This window comes from Gobio gobio, assembly GCF_949357685.1.
Source record: "Gobio gobio genome assembly, chromosome: 15".
In the NCBI taxonomy this organism is placed as follows: Eukaryota; Metazoa; Chordata; class Actinopteri; order Cypriniformes; family Gobionidae; genus Gobio; species Gobio gobio.
This window is the reverse complement of record NC_137108.1, coordinates 19,623,261-19,641,632: the sequence shown is the minus strand read 5'-3', so window position 1 is coordinate 19,641,632 and position 18,372 is coordinate 19,623,261. Positions and strand designations below refer to the sequence as shown.

Genomic DNA, 18,372 nt, shown 5'->3' with positions numbered 1-18,372 from the left:
TATATGAACATTTTATGATATAGCTAATAAAATATAAAAGCTATTTCTGGCCTTCTTTTTTACGGTATGAATATAAATGCATTCTCTCTCTTTTTTTTTTTGAAACGTCGAATCATAATAAATGCAAAAATAGTTACATTTCATTTTAATAAGGCAGACAAACTGAACTGAATGAGCATAATCTGACTGTGCACACCGATAAACATTAGTAGCAAGACTGGCAACACAACCCGAGAGTTTAACTCTCATTTAAAGCAGAAAGTTGCTTTTGTCAAATCTATGCAACATGCATTTTATGGCATTCGTAATGCATTCAAAAAAATGTAAATACAATCCATTTCACATTTAATTTCAACATGTTAAAGTAAACACTGAAACTCACATGCCAACAACAGATGACTGTTTTGCATGCAACAAATTCAGGCTTTGACTTTGGTCAGGAATCAACTATCAAGGATGTGATAGCTGGCTTCTTCACATTCCTTCTTGATAATCATTCAGTTGGTATGCAATCATGTGCAAGACAGTATTTTTATGCAGTGAAAGTTGTAGTAATAGCTATACTAGTTTATGATTGACAAGTACATGAGGTAAAGATGCATTCGTAAACATTTAACTATAACAATTTGTATGTAGTGCTGTTCAATATAAAATTATAACACAACCAGCCGTTGTAACAGAGATTCCATGCGAGTCTAAAGAGACAACAGCAAAAAAATCACAGTGATATTCATTTATACATTCATCAAATCAGTGCTCAGTTTCTGAATCTCAAGCTTAAGAATCCTATTAGCAACTCTGTTTTATATTTAGGTAATTCTAGGCTTTGTAAAACCAAACATGTAACTTGTAATAGCAGCGCAGACTCGTTGAACAACATCTGAGCATTAAACACTTTAAAAATTCTGACATTCATTTTTTTTTTGCACCTGAATTTTCAGTTTTGTCACATATGCCATTATAATTTTTGATTTATCTCGAAAATATTGGTTCTTATTAAACATTTTAAAACCATAGGTAGTCATCAAACATTTATGTTTTAAATTGTGCTGCAAGTGCCTGAATTAAAGGTGCAGTCCGCACAAAAATTAAAATTATGTCTGCCTTTGCTCACCCATATGTTGTTACAAACCTGGTCTTTCTTTCCTCTGCGGAACACAAAAGAATCATGGTGTGAAGAAAGTTGCCAATCAAACAGATTTGATCATATTTTTTTGGCCAATACAATTGAAGTCAATGGGAGCTGAATCTGGTTGCCAACATTCTTCAAAATATCTTCTTTTATGTTCCAGTTTGGAACAACATGAGGGTAGTGACTAATTTTGAGAAGTCATACTAATTTGGAACAACAGAGGGGGTGACAGAATTTTTGGGTGCTACCCCTTTAATTACAATAGAAATACTGTCAGTCTCAAAGCAACCCATTAAAAAAAGGGGGAAAAAAGATGGTTAACAGGGTTTTCTGTGTATGTAAACATAGTAAAGCTGTCAAAGTCCTCATTACTCAGTGGGCCGTCCTTTAATTGCCACAGCATGCCTCTTATTTGTAATTGGCTACTGGGGTATGATTTGGCTCCACACGGTGGGTGGAGTCTTCGCTCTGATTGGTGGCTTCACTCTGACTTGATTCAGGCTCGTGGGTGGAGTCTTCACTCTGGGAGGATTCTGTCTCTCCTCCCTTCAGACTGGAGACACATTCAGAGGCTCTCCGTGTCTGCTGATAGGACAGGCAAAGCTCCTCCCACTTCTTTCGGTTGGCATCAATTCCATCTGCCATCGGTTGAAGCTTCCTATTCAACTTCACAAGAGCCTGTAAAATACATTATCATCAGTGTATAACATTTTATTAGCTGGAGTTAATTCATTTGATTTATTTACTTAACTGTTACCTTATATAATGGCTGACAAATTCCATCAATCCATTCCAACTGGAGCACAGGAAGCTCATCTTTACGATTACGATCGAAAATGGCCTGTAAACAAAATGAACAAGAGCAAAATAAAATTGAAATTCAAGCAATTTGAATTTAAGCAAAATCAGAGATATCAGTTGGGGAGAGAATACGCACAGCTGGTGTCAGCTTCAGCTCTGATCTCTCCCTGTCACCCTGTTCAAAGAATTCACTGGTCACTAGTTCAGCCACCTGGAATTAGAAACATAGGCTGAATCCAAAATCTCCCCCTAGACCGTCAAATAGGGCATTATTTGAGGGGAGCCATTTGTAGTGGTGTCCGAAAACCATAGTGGACATTATTGAGTGCACTCATTCAATCCCACACTGCACCGCAATAACGAGTGTGTCCGACTTCAAGTGAACTGTATTAGTGGACAAACGTAGGGAATAGTGAGTGAGGGTTTAGGGGGCGATTTCGGATTCAGCCATAGAGATATACATTTGAATGTAAACAATGGTATCTGTTTTGCTTCTCAAATAAATGGATCATGTTTTAAGGATGTTTAGATATTTGAACGGGGAGACAAGACTAAACATAATGTTTTATGTTTTGTTTGTTTGGTTTGTTTTTTGCAAGGTCTGTCTGACCTGTTTTGAGATCTCCCATGGTCGAGTCACTGCACCCAAGTCACAGGCGGTCATCAGCATAGACCTGGTGTGTTGAAATATTAAGACCATTTACAGCAGCTCCTGGCATTTTTGTTATCCTTTTTAAAAGCTTTATCCACTCACCTGAACATGTCTCTGTGTTCTTCATTACTCCAACTGAACTGTCCAGAGAGAACGCACTCAAAGAACTGGGTTCTTCTTCTTTTATGACCAATGGAAAACAAAACAAAACAAAAAAATTGAAGGATCTTTCACTGCGTTCAAGTTTACATTTTATTTAATCTTCCTTATGGTGAAGATCTTGCAGGCTTTTAGGATTTGAACAAAAGCCACAAAAGGGGCTTAACATCACATCTTCTGCCTCCATTCAAAGGGCGCCTCTCTGTGGCCTAAACATGAATTACATCCACCTGGTGGTATATTTAGAGCTATTTAAAGCTGAGGACAACTACCCATTTTAATAATTATATTTAAACAAATATTCCACTTGACACTATGACTTACTTGAAGTACAAGGTGAGATCTGTGGACAGAATGGCCTGTTTCAGTATCTGCATCATGTTGCTGTACTCCTTGGAGCATAGATTAGCAAAAATGTTGTGACCCTGTTGAAGGTTAGACATTATTCAGAAAACAATGAGAAAACGATGACAAATTTGTCAGAGTTATTTGCAATAGTAGGGGGAGAGTGGGGCAAGATGTGTAATCTGGCCCACTTTATTTAGTACAATTGAATGAATATAAAAGGAAAGAGCAACATTTCATATTTAATGTCCCCCATAATCATTTATGTCCACATTTGTATTTGAGAACTTAACCCCATAAGGGCAGACATATGAAATAATACTCATATATTAGTCATAATAGTGCACTCTAAATACAAATGTTGCACTAAAAGTGGCTTTAAGTGCTATAGCACCATATCTTTAAAGGGGCTGTACAGAACCTTTGTCAAATGGTGCTATGTTGAACCATAAGAGGTACATTCATTCAAAGACTACAGTCAATCATCATGTCTTATCTTTCTCTCATCCTCCAATTGTATTCCTCCTTCCACATAATTTAAACTGCAACTGACAGCTCTCAGTGTTGTTGCATCCCACCACCACCCCATTCTCCTGCTTCGATTTTTGATATGTTACTCCACTCTCATATGTTTGCTATGAATGGGAATTTACAACCATGGCAAACGCTGTTTTGAATCACTTTTATGATTTTCTGAGGTCAAAAAGTCTCACTTGGGGGCCCTGGAATATTTCCTTATAGGAGAGCATTGGGGCAAAAAGGTTGAGAACCATGTTATCTTCAGGAAATACACAGTATTTAATGTTGTTTTAATCCTTTCCCCTCAAAAAAGAGACTACGGGAGAGTTAGAGAACCTTTAAAGAACTATACAGGGGCTTAACGGGTTCTTTATATGGCAGTTGTGCTTTATAGCACCTTAACCACCCCAAAGAACCGCTAAAGAGCCACACTCGGCTTAACAGATCCTTTATATGGCAGCGGTGCTATATAGCACCATAACCTAGTATATATATATATTTATATATATATTTTTTTCTGATATAGTGAGAATTTAAGGCTCATACTCCTATAGAGAAAAAAAAAACGTTGCTGATATTTATATGGCCAAAAAGATGAAAACTACCCTAAAAAATACGTTTTAAGGCGAGATTTAAAAATTCAGAGAGATTTAGCTTGCCTTATCTCAATCGGTAAGGAATTCCATAGTTTTGGAGCTAATGAGGAAAAAGCCCTATCACCCATCAGTCTTAGGGAATTAAAAGCTCAGACAAATATTGAGGTGCCAACCCATGTAAAGCCTTGTAAGTAAGCATCAACATTTTTAAAATCAACCCTAAACTTAACCGGGAGCCAATGCAAAGACTCCAAAATAGGAGTAATATGATCTCTTATCCTAGTTCTTGTAAGGATTCTAGCAGCCGAATTTTGAACTACCTGCAATTTGTTTAGGGTAGCTTTTGACACCCCAGCCAACAAGGCGTTACAATAATCAATACGGGTAAACACAAAAGTGTTAATCAGCAACAGAAAAAGAAAGCATTGTGTGTAATCTGGCAACATTTCTAAGATGAAAAAAGATGTTTTAATTGTATTTTGGACATGTGGCTCAAATGTTAGATTTGCATCAAAGATCACCCCCATATTCTTCAATTTTGTTTGATGCTCCATAATTGAACCATCAGCAGTTAAGGTAACCAACCCAGCATTACGTAGTTGGTGGGGTGAACCAATAAGCATAATCTCAGTCTTCTCACTGTTAAGAGATTTTGAGACATCCATTCGTTTATCTTAGAAATACATTTAGAAGTAAAATCAACAGGCACAGTTTCATTCGGTTTTAAGTGTATGTTAATCAGAGTTTTGTCTGCATGAAAATTACATTTTAGACCAAGAGATCTCCAAAGCTGACCAAGTGGAAAAATAGAAATGTTGAAAAGCAAAGGGCCCAAATTGATCCCTGAGGAACTCCAGATTGCACAACACCGACCTCAGACCTAAATCCACCCATGGCAATAAACTGCGCACTAGGACTTGAACCAATTAAGTGCAGTATCAGAAACCCCAAAGACAGTTTCTAGATGAGTAATTAAAATTCTTCTACTTCTTCCAGCATGCGTGCAGTTGAGTTCTGTTGACAACTATGCGTCGACGTCACTTACTCCGTTACTCTGATTGGTTGTAGGTCTATCCAATTGAGTGCAGAGGCATTTTCTTTCCTGGTTCGGTTGAAACACGCCTCATAATCACAGCCCAATGGAGCAGTATCAGACTCATATTCTGACTAGAATCTGAGTAGGACAAGTTAACGTCAGGCTAGGAGATTGGGGATATGGGGCGAAAATTCGAAAGATTATCATTGTCAACATTTGTCTTTTTAGGTACCGGGGTAACGGCAGCTGTTTTAAAAGCTGTTGGCACAACCCCAGTACACAAAGAGTCATTTATAATGCTCAAAACAACAGGACACAGGTATGGGATCAAGTAAGGAAGTAGCTGCTTTCCTTTGAGAAACCTCCTCGAGAATTTTGGAAAAAAAAAATACCTGAAGAAAAATAAATATTTAAAGAATAAGAAGACAATGCAGTAGAAGCACAAATACCTCTACGAACATTATCAATCTTGGTACCAAAAAAATCAAGAAACTTATTGCAAAGATGAGTTGAAGCAGTAACATGCGAGGACCTATAACAATTCAGCAATTTGTTAATATAATTAAATAGTTGCCTCAGATTACTTTGGTTGCCATTAATCATCTTAGAAAAATAATCTAAAAACAATTTTAGCCTTATATTCTTGTTGGTGAACAGTCAGACCTGAAGAACGCCACTTACGCTCCATTTTACGGCAAGAGGTCTTCATCATCATACGCAAATCATCAGTATACCAAGGAGCAGGATGTACAAATGAAACAGAGTGTGACTTTTGAGGAGCCAGACAGGAGAACAGAGTTTAACATTTGTCAACCTTTGTCTCCAGAAGATCGGATGAGGAGAAATGACTTAATGAAGAATCAATAAAAACAGAAAAGTCAGAAGGTTCAACTGATCTCTATTTCACAGAGGCGATGTTGGCAACAGGTATACACACATATCAAAGAAAATGGCCAGATGATCAGATAACCCTAAATCAATAGTAGACAACTGAGACACAAGAGATCCATTTGATATCACAAGGTCTAAAATGTAAATCAATGAGATCTTTATAACATTATAGCAGACTACTTACATAAAATGCATATAAATATTAGTTGTGTCGCCCAATAATATGTCTTAGATATTTAAATGCTGAGTTTCATTATCAAAGCTCTGTATTTTTTGTTGTGGGGGCAAAACATATATTGCAATGCAATATAATTGAGAGATGTACTTAAAATGCACATTTTATCATGTTTTCCTGAAAAATGATGTATGGATAAAGTCCAGCAAATGTTGAATCTTGAAATATTACTAACAATATAAAGTATATTCTTAAAATCAGAAAAGATTTCATAGCAAAAAGAAGCGTGTACCACAACCTAAAGGGGGCCATTTTTATTAAAATTTCTTTTACTTGCTGAAAAAAGTATAAACTGTCAATCAGAGGAAAGAAGGCATGTCGTAGATTGTTTACAACATTGTTTTTTTTTTTTTTTTTCAAAGTTTTGTTCATGTTGATGATTTGCACATGAGATACAGTAGGTTTTATAGGGTTAAGTCAAATGTGGCACAGCTTACCCCACTCTCTTAAGGTCTAAGTGAAGTTTGAGGAAAGCACATCCCTCGTTGCAAGTCATGGAGAGGTGAAGTGTCTAAGTCACATCATCTAGCCACTGGAGTTCCACAGGGCTCAGTGCTTGGACCACTTCTCTTCTCCATCTACATGTCATCACTGGGATCGGTCATTCAGAAACATGGCTTTTCCTATCACTGCTATGCAGACGACACTCAACTCTACTTCTCATTTCAACCAGATGATCCCACGGTTGGTGTTCGTATTGCTGTCTGCCTAACAGACATTTCTGCCTGGATGAAGGAGCATCACCTGCAACTCAACCTTGCAAAGACTGAACTGCTTGTGGTCTCAGCCAACCCGAGTAGCATCTGCCTGCACAACCGGAGGCTGCTGCATTTTCAGGACCGCACTCATAGGACCCCATTTCTAGGACCCTAGGTTTTTATTGACAACGCCACCTAGCGAATTAGAGGACCAGCAAAGATGGATGACGATCAGCGTGTGAGTACCACATGTGAATCAGTTTTTATTTTAACATTAAAAACAATCGTGATGCATTTAATTGGAAAGTTAACGTAGCCGAAGTGATCGTGATTAGCTAAATAGTCAATAGTGCTGTAAATGAATTGTTAGCACATTCGTTTAACTAAACTTGCATGAAAGCTTGTGTTGACTTAGTGACAGCACAAGACAACTGTATTACGTTCGTTGTGAAAGCTTGTTAGTTACTCGTTGTTGTTTTTTTCTTCATTTTAAGTAAGTTGAATGAATCTCAATGTTTTAGCTGTCACATGCTCACAGTCAGCCTGTTTAACGTTAAGTTACCACACAATACATGTTATGGGTATGTCTCTTCATTTTGACATAGTTTTATAATGTTGATTGAGACATATGACGTTTTTATAGTCAGGAATAACAGAGGCCTTCATAATAATTGACTGTTAAAATACCACGTGTTAGATTGTGGCATATACTGTGTACTGTACGTACTCTAAGTGCTTTCAAGGACACAAATCAGGGCAGGCAGAAGTATGACAAAAGATGAATTAATTGGTCAAGTCCTAGACTTAGCCCTAATTTATGTCTATTTATTTACATGAAATTAACTTTTTTTTTATGTTTTTCAAGAAACATATAACAATCCAGGAAGGGAGAGCCGTTCCTGAATTGAAGAGATGCACTACATGCTGTCAGGATTTCCACTGCCCGTTCTGCAGCTCTTCTTTGTTTCAACCAACGAAGCTGAGCAAAGTAAAATGTCATTTGGAGAGCCATTTTAAACGTGCAGTTCTTCATGATGGTAACATTTGCAAACATTCTTTTGGGAAATACAATATAATTATCAATTCATTTTGAGCAATTAATTCAAAAATTTTTCTCAGTTTTGTTTATGTTAACCTGATTCAGATTTTGGGTATTCATAATTTACACTGATGACCATCATAATGATACTAAAGTTTATTGTTCTTATATTTTAGGTTATACCATTCACAGATGTGGATTAGATTGCCGACCAAAGTGGCATTACCACTGCATCCACTGCAATTCTATGCTGCTACGTAAACCGGACTTCATGAAGCATCTGTCTTTTTGCAAGGGTAAGCACCCTGCCATAACCACCACCATTCCAGCTCCAACTTCCTCCGCCATTCCAGCTCCAACTACCTCCGCCATTCCAGCTCCAACTTCCTCCGCCATTCCAGCTCCAACTACCTCCGCCATTCCAGCTCCAACTACCTCCGCCATTCCAGCTCCAACTTCCTCTGCCATTCCAGCTCCAACTACCTCTGCCATTCCAGCTCCAACTACCTCCGCCATTCCAGCTCCAACTACCTCCGCCATCCTAGCTCCAACTACCTCCGCCATCCTAGCTCCAACTACCTTTGCCATTCCAGCTCCAACTACCTCCGCCATTCCAGCTCCAACTACCTCCGCCATCCTAGCTCCAACTACCTCCGCCATCCTAGCTCCAACAACCTTCACTGTGCCAGCCACCCCAAGTACGCAAATACAAAGGGTCCGTGTGAAGCAAGTACTGCGTAAAAATTGTCCCATATGCCAGCTTAGCATGAACAGAACTAATTTAAAAAGGCACATACAGAGGAAACACACAGGAAAACATAAGGATATTACAGCAAATTCACACCTTCCAAGTGAATGCATAGATCCAGAGAATGGAGTTTATACTGTTCACAAATCTTTTCACGGGGCTTCTACACCTCTGCATGTCCAAAATAAAGTCTGGGGGGAAAATCAACATGTTTTCTGTGAATCTGCTGAGTGCCAGGTGAACATGGAGTTGGCATGGAGAAGTGGGTTGAAAGCCCATCAATGCGTACACCTTAAATCCTTAACTTACTGCACATCCTATGTCTCCTCTCCTGTACTTAGTGAGGAAACACTTAATGAGATGGTGAACAGCCGGTGGTTTGGCGAGGATAAAAAGAAGCTCTGCCTCGATCTGCAAAACCTTGCGAATGCCAACCATATACCTCTGTCTGTATACTCCCAAATTGGTATCCCTCAGTCCAAAAAATACATATCTGTTTTTGAGCCGACTGTTTCATATTACAGTCGTTTAGGAAGAGTCATGGTGTCGTATGACACAAAAAAGAATTCGTGGCACTGCCCTTGTGCAAGGACAAAGAGATCATGCCAACACAAGTACATTGCAAAATGGCACTTATTTCAGACTCACCGTGAACTGTTCAGGAAAGTCCGGTGCACTGAGGAGGTGGAATTCCAAACATCAACAGAGGATGGAGGCAGTCATGATGAGGTTGAGCTGGGTACCTTTCCATATCCGCCAAAAGATGACCAAAAGTTCAAAGCCATGGTTGAGTATATTTTGAAGTTCAAAAAATTACCTGCTGTTCTGCCAGAACATATACGGCATCCATTATTGGAAAAAGAATACCCAAGGCACCTCATTCCACTGGAGATGATGTGCCAGCAGTGCCCTGGCAATGTGCCCCTGAGTGACCCAATCCTCATTACAAATAAGGCCAAAATCCTCACCAACTCACGTATTGTTGAAGGTAGGTCAATTAAACTATTTATATCTCATGACTATCCACTGTGGTAGATTTGCTGTGCTTTCATTAATTATTGAATGTGTTGTAAACTGTACTGCAAATATTGTTGAAACTTTTGATTTCTAGACATCTCTACCTACTGTAAGTCTTGCCATCAATGCGGAACCTCCTACCGTTACCAAGAGTGGAAAGATGGCCTACACAATTTTAATGACCGGATAGTCCTTGATTTGTCTTTATGCTTAAACATAAGGAACATGATACAGGTATTTATTTTATTTTATTTCATTTACATATAACATGTGAATGAATCTTTTTAATGGGTAAATATATGAAATTTAAACAGAACATTTTCTGTATATTCACTAAAATGTTTCTCCCATAGGTGCATACTGCAGTGAGCAGGGTGGTAGAATACTTAGAATTGACTACAGGGGTGAAGTTTCCCTCAGCTAATACCGTTCTTCATGGGTATCTTCATTTTGAAGCACTCACTGATCATGATTATCATTATTCCTGTGTAAACTGTGGGGATCATCCTCCAGTGGTCATCATGGACCTCCATAAAAAGGGAGCCTTTCATTTGTCAGGTAAAATGTTTTCATGGAATAGACTGATTTAGATGTAAATTACTGACCAGGTTACTTTCAGAATTTACTATTTGTGTAATTTTTTTTCACATTATTTCTTTAGTAAGTGACCTTGCACAACCTCCAGAGGACTTCAATGGAGAAGTTGATATGGAGCATTTTTGGGAGGCACTTTCAATGGAAAGGATCAGTCGAGGATTTATAACAAGTAATACAAGCCAAGAATAATTTGTCAACATGTAACACCCTTTTCAATGACTGAAGAATTGTGTGACAAACTAATTAACAAATTAAAACATGTTTACATTTATCAAGATGTCAAGATCAAGATGTTTTAATATATTTCTTGTGTTTTCATATTTCCAAAGGTGACCTACACAATCCACTTAAAGTTCCGCCATCTTTCCACTTTTGGGCGCCGTGGATAGGCCAAAACACACGCTGTTCAAACCGAGTCCTTAATACTGAGTTTGAAAAAGTGCGTCCGCCGAAACCAGCTGAGGTCTGTGAATTAACAGTTTCTGAAGACCGCCTGACAGAGGAGCTGTACAAGCAGAAGGTAAAAAAACAGTTGATTATATTTGTCTTTTTAGGAGTGATATATTATTTTACCTGAAAACATGCTGCTTCTCACACATTTAATTTTGTTTGACAGGTTCATGTGGTTAGGAAATTATGCAGGGAGTGTGGGTTGGATTCCTCTGGATCGCGAAATGACCTCCTCCTGAGACTGTCGAATGAATTAAAGTCAAGGCACACGTATGACAAGGTCTTTCAAAAGATCTGGGCTGCATCAGGTAAGCAAAACTTTACAGTGTTCTGTTTCTGTAAGATACTATTATTGTTAAAGTTTTTCACAGGGTGGAAAAACATGACAAAAAAAACATTCAAGTGGTTTTACTCTTTGAAGTGTGAAAGTGATTTCACATACACATATCAATGAGGATGAAAAACTTTTTAGTTGAATTTACAAAGGTTGTCTTTTTACAATCTGTTAATTTCTGCCTCTTTCCATTTCAGGCGGTTGGGCTGTGATTATGTGCCCTTGTGGCATTGTATACAGTATAAAGTGCAACATTAGGGCTGAAAGCCCACGTGACTTCACAGACATGCTGCTTTCTTGGAAATACATGCCAAATGTCATAATATATGACTTTGCGCGTGGACTAGCAACACATATGAATCTGAGAGAGCCAGAAAGGTTGCCCTTCAACCCATTTGAAGGACGGTTGAAGGCCCCAACTCCAGAAAACATTGCACTAGCCAAAGAGGGGAAACTAAAGGTGTCACTTCCTTGGTTGAAGTGCAAGAAAGTGGTCCCAGATTGCGATGGCCATCCCATAACTGGGTCAGCAGAACATTATGCTCTGTATGATCGTTTTCATGAAGATAACACTAAGGATGCCCGTGATGCCCTGCGGAAGCTTGGCCTGGTCCCGCAACTTGCAGGAGTAGTCAACAGCCAAGTTGCGGAACAGCTGTTTGCAAAAATGAAAAAAAACAATTACTTCTTAAACATGGCTTTGCCTTCAAATCATCTGTTTCTCATGAGGAATATCATTCACCACTACAATTGTCACAAAAACAAACAACGATTGGGCGACATAAAAAAGGCTTTCGATACCAAGATAGCTATGAATATCCACAGCCAGGCAGTGTTGGGTAACTTTTCAAATTTCATATACAAATCTATCACAAATACAGCACATTATTATTCACTGTTTTGTACAGTTAAAATATTTATTTATATTTTTCGAAATTACTGTCATAAAGACACCTTCCACTGCTCAACCTGGTACATTGGACATTCTTAGACTTGCACTAACACATATGACTGTTAATGAATTAATATATTGTGATTTTCTACTTTTTAATTCAGCAGAACCCGTGCCCCCGACAGCCGCCCTCAGCATGCCCCCAACAACGGCCCTCGGCACGCCCCCAACAACGGCCCTCGGCACGCCCCCAACAACGGCCCTCGGCACGCCCCCAACAACGGCCCTCGGCACGCCCCCAACAGCCGCCCTCAGCACGCGTCCAACAACGGCCCTCGGCACGCCCTGGACAACAGCCCTCGGCACATCCCCAACAGCGGCCATTGACTACTCTTTGACATTTAAGCCCTTTGCAAAAGAATGGAATCCTATCCAGGACAAACTGGTAAGTTAATTAGTATAAATAGTAATTGTTTTTCATGTCACACACTATTATAATAATAATATCTGTAATTTGCAGCTCAATTATGTGCTGGACACCGGACGGCCTGCAGCGGAAATCATTGTGAAAGAAGGGCCCTTATGTATCACGCGTGAAGAATTCTGGAGCCTGGGGTTGCTAAGAGACATGGATTCTCATGTGAGTACTGGGAAGTTAATAAACACAAGGTTTTTTATTTGCTTTTATGCTTGTTCACTGATGAGTTTTAATTGTTTCTTGCAGATTGGGAATGCCTGCTTTAAATTGATTCATGAAGCGGCTCAGCAACATGTATGTAACTTTTATATAAACTTTGCTATATAAACTTTTTCTTCAACTAACTAACTAACTAACTAACTAACTAACTAACATCTATCTATCTATCTATCTATCTATCTATCTATCTATCTATCTATCTATCTATCTATCTATCTATCTATCTATCTATCTATCTATCTATCTATCTATCTATCTATCTATCTATCTATCTATCTATCTATCTATCTATCTATCTATCTATCTATCTATCTATCTATCTATCTATCTATCTATCTATCTATCTATCCTAACTAACTATATATCTATCTAACTAACGATCTATCTCTATCTACCTAAATTTCTAACTAACTAATTAACTATCTAACTAACTCACTCACACACACACACAGACACACACTCACTCACTCGCACACAAACTCTCTCACACACAAACAAACACACACACACACACACTAGCTAGCTTTTAAACTACTAAACTAAAACTTAAACTATTTCAAACTTCAAGCTTTTAAAACTACTCCAAACGTTCTGGCTTTTTCAAGCTAACTTAGTTTGTCTCATCTAGTTTATTCTGTCATTTTATTGTCTACTTTTAAAGTTGCTGTTTTTTTCCTCATAGGGCAAAGACATTTATATAGAGGACATGTTCGTTGTTCCTACATGGAAAGATACACAAAGCAACATGACTGACAACTTCCCAGTGAGTGAATATAAAATATGTATGGTGTCACAAAAATGTAGATCTGCATAATGACAACATTTTTCATTAATATTAGGAGGATGTCGACATGAAAGACTTCTTAGTCTTTCCAGGTTGGACCGAAGCAAACGGGCCAGAACACTTTGTTCTCTGTGTAAGGGAATGTTACTGTTACTACATACTACATGGTACACGTATTGGTAATTAAGTTGGTTAGTTCATGTGTATTCCAACAAAGTGAACTGCAGCTCTACTCTTTGTCCTAATGACTTTTAAACGTATGTGAATGTCTTTAACCATTATCACATTATAGATCATGAAGCCACTCCTGAGAGAGATCCTCTTTTTAGACTCGCAGTACACATTCCATGAGTCTGGGTTTGGTGATGCTGAGTACAGAGCCATATTTAGGTCCACATTTGAGGCTTACTGTTTGCTATGTTCATATAGCAATTTACATTTTGGCTACGTTCCTATAGCCTGTACTGATATGTTTTGGCTACGTTCCTATAGCCTGTACTGATATGTTTTGGCTACGTTCCTATAGCCTGTACTGATATGTTTTGGCTACGTTCCTATAGCCTGTACTGATATGTTTTAGTTATGTTCATATAGCCTGTACTGATATGTTTTGGCTACGTTCCTATAGCCTGTACTGATATGTTTTAGTTATGTTCATATAGCCTGTACTGATATGTTTTGGCTACGTTCCTATAGCCTGTACTGATATGTTTTGGCTACGTTCCTATAGCCTGTACTGATATGTTTTGGCTACGTTCCTATAGCCTGTACTGATATGTTTTGGCTACGTTCCTATAGCCTGTACTGATATGTTTTAGTTATGTTCATATAGCCTGTACTGATATGTTTTGGCTACGTTCCTATAGCCTGTACTGATATGTTTTAGTTATGTTCATATAGCCTGTACTGATATGTTTTGGCTACGTTCCTATAGCCTGTACTGATATGTTTCAGCTGATAATGTCTCAGTGGTTGTCACATCTATCTGTTTCAAATTATTATTTTAATTTTTTTATATAGAAATCTTGCTCAGAAAATTGATCCAGGGAGCTGGACTGAGAAGACTGGACATGATATTGTGGTGAATAATATATTGCATAATTTGATATTACAATGAAATATGATTGCTTGTAATCTGCATTTCAAATACAAGACATCTGACAGAGAAGACAGTAGCTTTGATCTACCAGTCATGTCTCATGTTCCTTATTTTTTTGGTTGATTATAGGGCTTGCCACGGCAGATCTGTGGCAATGACTGTGGGATTTTTATGCTTATGGTAAAGTGTCGTGTGTGTGTGTGTGGTAAGCATATGCATGTTTCTGTCAACATAAATAAGATGTTTTCATTCTTCTCTGTTTCAGTATACACTCTCCATTGTGACAGGCACAGGGTTTCAATTCCAGGAGGTGAGCTGATTCAGAAATGTATATAAGGATGAAATTGATACTTTAAATGTTTCTTATATACATGCATGTTTATATTGAAGGAAAGGGACAAATTAAAAACTAAAGACTCTCCTTATCATTGTCACATTTCTTTCAGATGGACATGCCTTTGATTCGGAAGTGGTGGTGTCTTCTTCTTATGGAGCGTTTTAAAATTGATGGGTATGACAGCCCTAAACAATATGTATATATTCACCTGATGACTACATTAAGTTAATGATAAGTAGACACCAAAGACATTTTTATGCAATATTCTAGATTAATCTTGTTGATGTTTGAAAGGTATGGCCAAAGGTTTGCTTTCTGGACTGATGAGGCCAGAAGCTTGTTACAGGGAACCTTTCAGCCAATATTCAGAGTGCCAAGAAAGCGTGCCATCACTGAGGAAATTCCAGCCCACATGCAGGCTGTCTTTGACCGCACTGCAGAAGAAAAGAGACTGGTGGACTTCATTGTACAGTCACCGGGAGCTGAACAGCATTTGGTGGTACTTAGACATATTCATCATTACAGACTCGCAGTAAATAAATCAACCAGTGCTTTTGTTAAAAATATTGTCAACTATGCGCCCCATTTATTGGCAGTGACAGGCAAAAAAAAATCCTGTCTATGATTGGTCGCCTACCTCTAAATACGTACCTGCCCACACTCTGCCCATGCACTCATTGATCTTCAGCAGAGTCTTCCTCCAGCAGTATTTAGGCAGTGCATGCTAATTTGTTTTGGAGGTTTGGCTTTGAAATAAGCCCAAAATGTATGGGGTGGAATATTTTTGGTTGATTGCTTTCAAAATCTACCTTAGTCTTGCTTGTTTCTCCAATTCTGCATATTCTAGCGTTAAAGTCAGTTGTTCCTTCACTAACGGCTACCACACAATACACTTAAATAATTGTGGCAAAATAATTTGTCCATAGGACGTACTCAATGGGAAGACTTCAAAGTGGTACCCTCCAAAGTCCTTTCGCCAGGTGCCTGTCTACCTTGACAGTGAAGGACAACAGGACAACCTTTTTGTTTTTCTGAAGTCAGTAATACATAAGACACCAACGAAACTGAGCTTCACAGATGAAGTGCAGTTCATCTGTGGTGTTCTATTTCCAGAGGTATGCATAACAGTATAATGTATTGTGCATGTTTCTGCCCTTTCAAACTCTACTGTACATTATACCATATGCTGCATATCTACAGACCATATTTCAATTAACACATTTCTTTTGATAGGCCATCATATATGGCCTGGCTGGGCTTCAGAATTTGTCACTGCAGGATGCTGAGCAGGCCTTCCTCTCTGGTCCACATTATCATTACAGGTAAGAATAGAAAATGTATTGTTTTTACACAATGTCCAATGTATCCTTTTTGTTTATTTTTTTTACAGCATTCTGTTAACCCAGCAGTGATTATGTTCTTTATTTACTATTTCAGTGAAGTGGAGGAGTTTAATAGAAAAATAGACAAACAATTGAGAAAAGAGGGGAGAGCATCCAGTTGGTAGGTAGTGCTGCAGCATACATCACAATGTGTGCTTTAAATATTAAAAGGACAGGAAAAGTCATATTATTGTAGAAATGACATGTTATTTCTATTCAGATTTCTTGCATCTATCTATATATTTTTTTTCTCAGTTCAGATGCGCTTTATTGACATGAATGTTTCAAGAACCTGTTCACCCAAATCTTTGAACAGTATGCAATAACAGTAATATGAACATTATTTGGTATGGAGATTGATATAATTTTGTATTGTATATAATGTGTGTGCTCTGTGGTGACTAAGATCTTTAAAATTTTAAATAAAAAATTATTGAGTTGAACAAGTTCAACTCAATATTCCTTATTTCATTCACTTCTCTTTCTTTCTCTCTCTTAGGAGTCAGTGAAGAAGTTGTCCATGAAGTTCTTCGGTTTACGTCATGAACAAATTAGTTTTTTGTGTGTTCAAATGTAACTTGTTATATATTATTTTATAAAATATACACAATCTTAAATCTACCCCCAGAGTCATCCTTGTGTATTCCCTCTGTACTTGAAAATGTGATTGACTGAAAAGGCTATACCATTCCTTGTTTATTTTACTTGATGAGTTATTAAATTATGCAACTTGGACCCAATAATTAGTCAACAGTCCTAGAAACCAGATTTAATTGCAATAAAGCAATATTTGGGTGTAATAAACCTTTAAAAACCTAAAAAAAAAAAAAAAAAAAAAAATTTGTCAAAATATTGCCTTGGTGGCATTTGTTTCGGTTCTCCAAAACTAGGGTCCTGGAAATGCGTTCCTTGGATTGCAGTTCTCCGACACGGTAGGTGGCGCTGTCACAAAAAAATAGGGTCCTAGAAATGCGGTCCTAGAAATGCGGTCCTGAAAGTGCAGCCTCCGTTATTGCAGACGGATAATGTTGGCCAACCCAGCACTTCATCACAATCTCTCCATTCAGCTAGGATCATCAACCATAACTCCGTCCAGGACAGCCAGGAATCTTGGAGTTGTGATCGATGATCAGCTAAAATTCACTGACCACATTACTGCAACAACCCGGTCCTGCAGATTTGCATTATACAACATTAGGAAGATTAGAGCCTTCCTATCTGAGCAGACCACACAACTCTTGGTCCAAGCTCTTGTTCTCTCCAGACTGGACTACTGTAATGCTCTTCTAGCAGGCCTTCCGGCATGCACTATCAAACCCTTGCAACTGATCCAGAATGCAGCGGCGAGGGTGATCTTTAACGAGCCGAAGAGAGCGCACGTCACGCCTCTCTTCATCAGACTCCACTGGCTACCAATAGCCGCTCGCATCAAATTCAAGGCACTGGTACTCGCCTTCAAAGCAACCACTGGCTCTGCACCAATTTACCTTAACTCGCTTGTTCAGACATACACACCCTCCAGGAGTTTGCGTTCTACCAGTGAACGACGCCTTGTGGTGCCATACCAGAGAGGCATGAAATCACTGTCACGGACCTTTTCCTGGACTGCCCCCACCTGGTGGAATGACCTGCCTATCTCAATTCGAGCAGCCGAGTCTGTAGCCATTTTCAAAAAACATCTAAAGACGCATCTCTTCCAGCAGCACCTGACCAATCAAGAATAGCACTTAACATTCTATTCATTTTTCTGTCTGTCTAATTTATTTAAAAAAAATAAATAAAAAAAATCCTGTGTGTTCTGTGTTAGATTAACTGAGACTTGTTACAGCACTTGCATACTGTAGCCTCTGACTGTTGTAGTTGCTTCTATTGCTCTCATTTGTAAGTCGCTTTGGATAAAAGCGTCTGCTAAATGACTAAATGTAAATGTAA

At 38.4% G+C, this 18,372-nt stretch overlaps 3 protein-coding genes across 3 annotated transcripts in view; 2 read left to right on the top strand and 1 right to left on the bottom strand.

Moving 5' to 3' along the window:
* The window catches only part of gtf3c6 (general transcription factor IIIC, polypeptide 6, alpha), a 1,355,101-nt gene that overhangs the window by 716,162 nt on the left and 620,567 nt on the right, over window positions 1-18,372 (top strand). The window lies entirely within an intron of this gene.
* Window positions 1,541-18,372, bottom strand: part of pde11al (phosphodiesterase 11a, like) — a gene marked incomplete at both ends in the record, with an annotated part of 42,401 nt that continues 25,569 nt past the window's right edge. The window contains 6 exons of the mRNA XM_079837770.1: window positions 1,541-1,810; window positions 1,890-1,973; window positions 2,070-2,144; window positions 2,544-2,607; window positions 2,688-2,765; window positions 3,069-3,169. Of these exons, the coding sequence (XP_079693896.1) occupies window positions 1,541-1,810; window positions 1,890-1,973; window positions 2,070-2,144; window positions 2,544-2,607; window positions 2,688-2,765; window positions 3,069-3,169 (672 nt within the window). The remainder of the gene's footprint in view (window positions 1,811-1,889; window positions 1,974-2,069; window positions 2,145-2,543; window positions 2,608-2,687; window positions 2,766-3,068; window positions 3,170-18,372) is intronic.
* Window positions 7,271-16,949, top strand: LOC307138606 (uncharacterized protein; the record flags this gene model as incomplete). The annotated part of the gene is made up of 22 exons (XM_079837036.1): window positions 7,271-7,302; window positions 7,930-8,101; window positions 8,280-9,839; window positions 9,963-10,102; window positions 10,222-10,426; window positions 10,530-10,634; window positions 10,795-10,985; window positions 11,082-11,223; window positions 11,447-12,088; window positions 12,306-12,586; window positions 12,662-12,781; window positions 12,866-12,913; window positions 13,521-13,601; window positions 13,678-13,755; window positions 14,851-14,901; window positions 14,987-15,031; window positions 15,168-15,232; window positions 15,353-15,557; window positions 15,985-16,173; window positions 16,292-16,380; window positions 16,496-16,561; window positions 16,940-16,949. Exons 1-22 carry the CDS (start codon window positions 7,285-7,287, stop codon window positions 16,947-16,949), a joined length of 4,503 nt encoding a protein of 1,500 aa, XP_079693162.1. The 5' UTR covers window positions 7,271-7,284.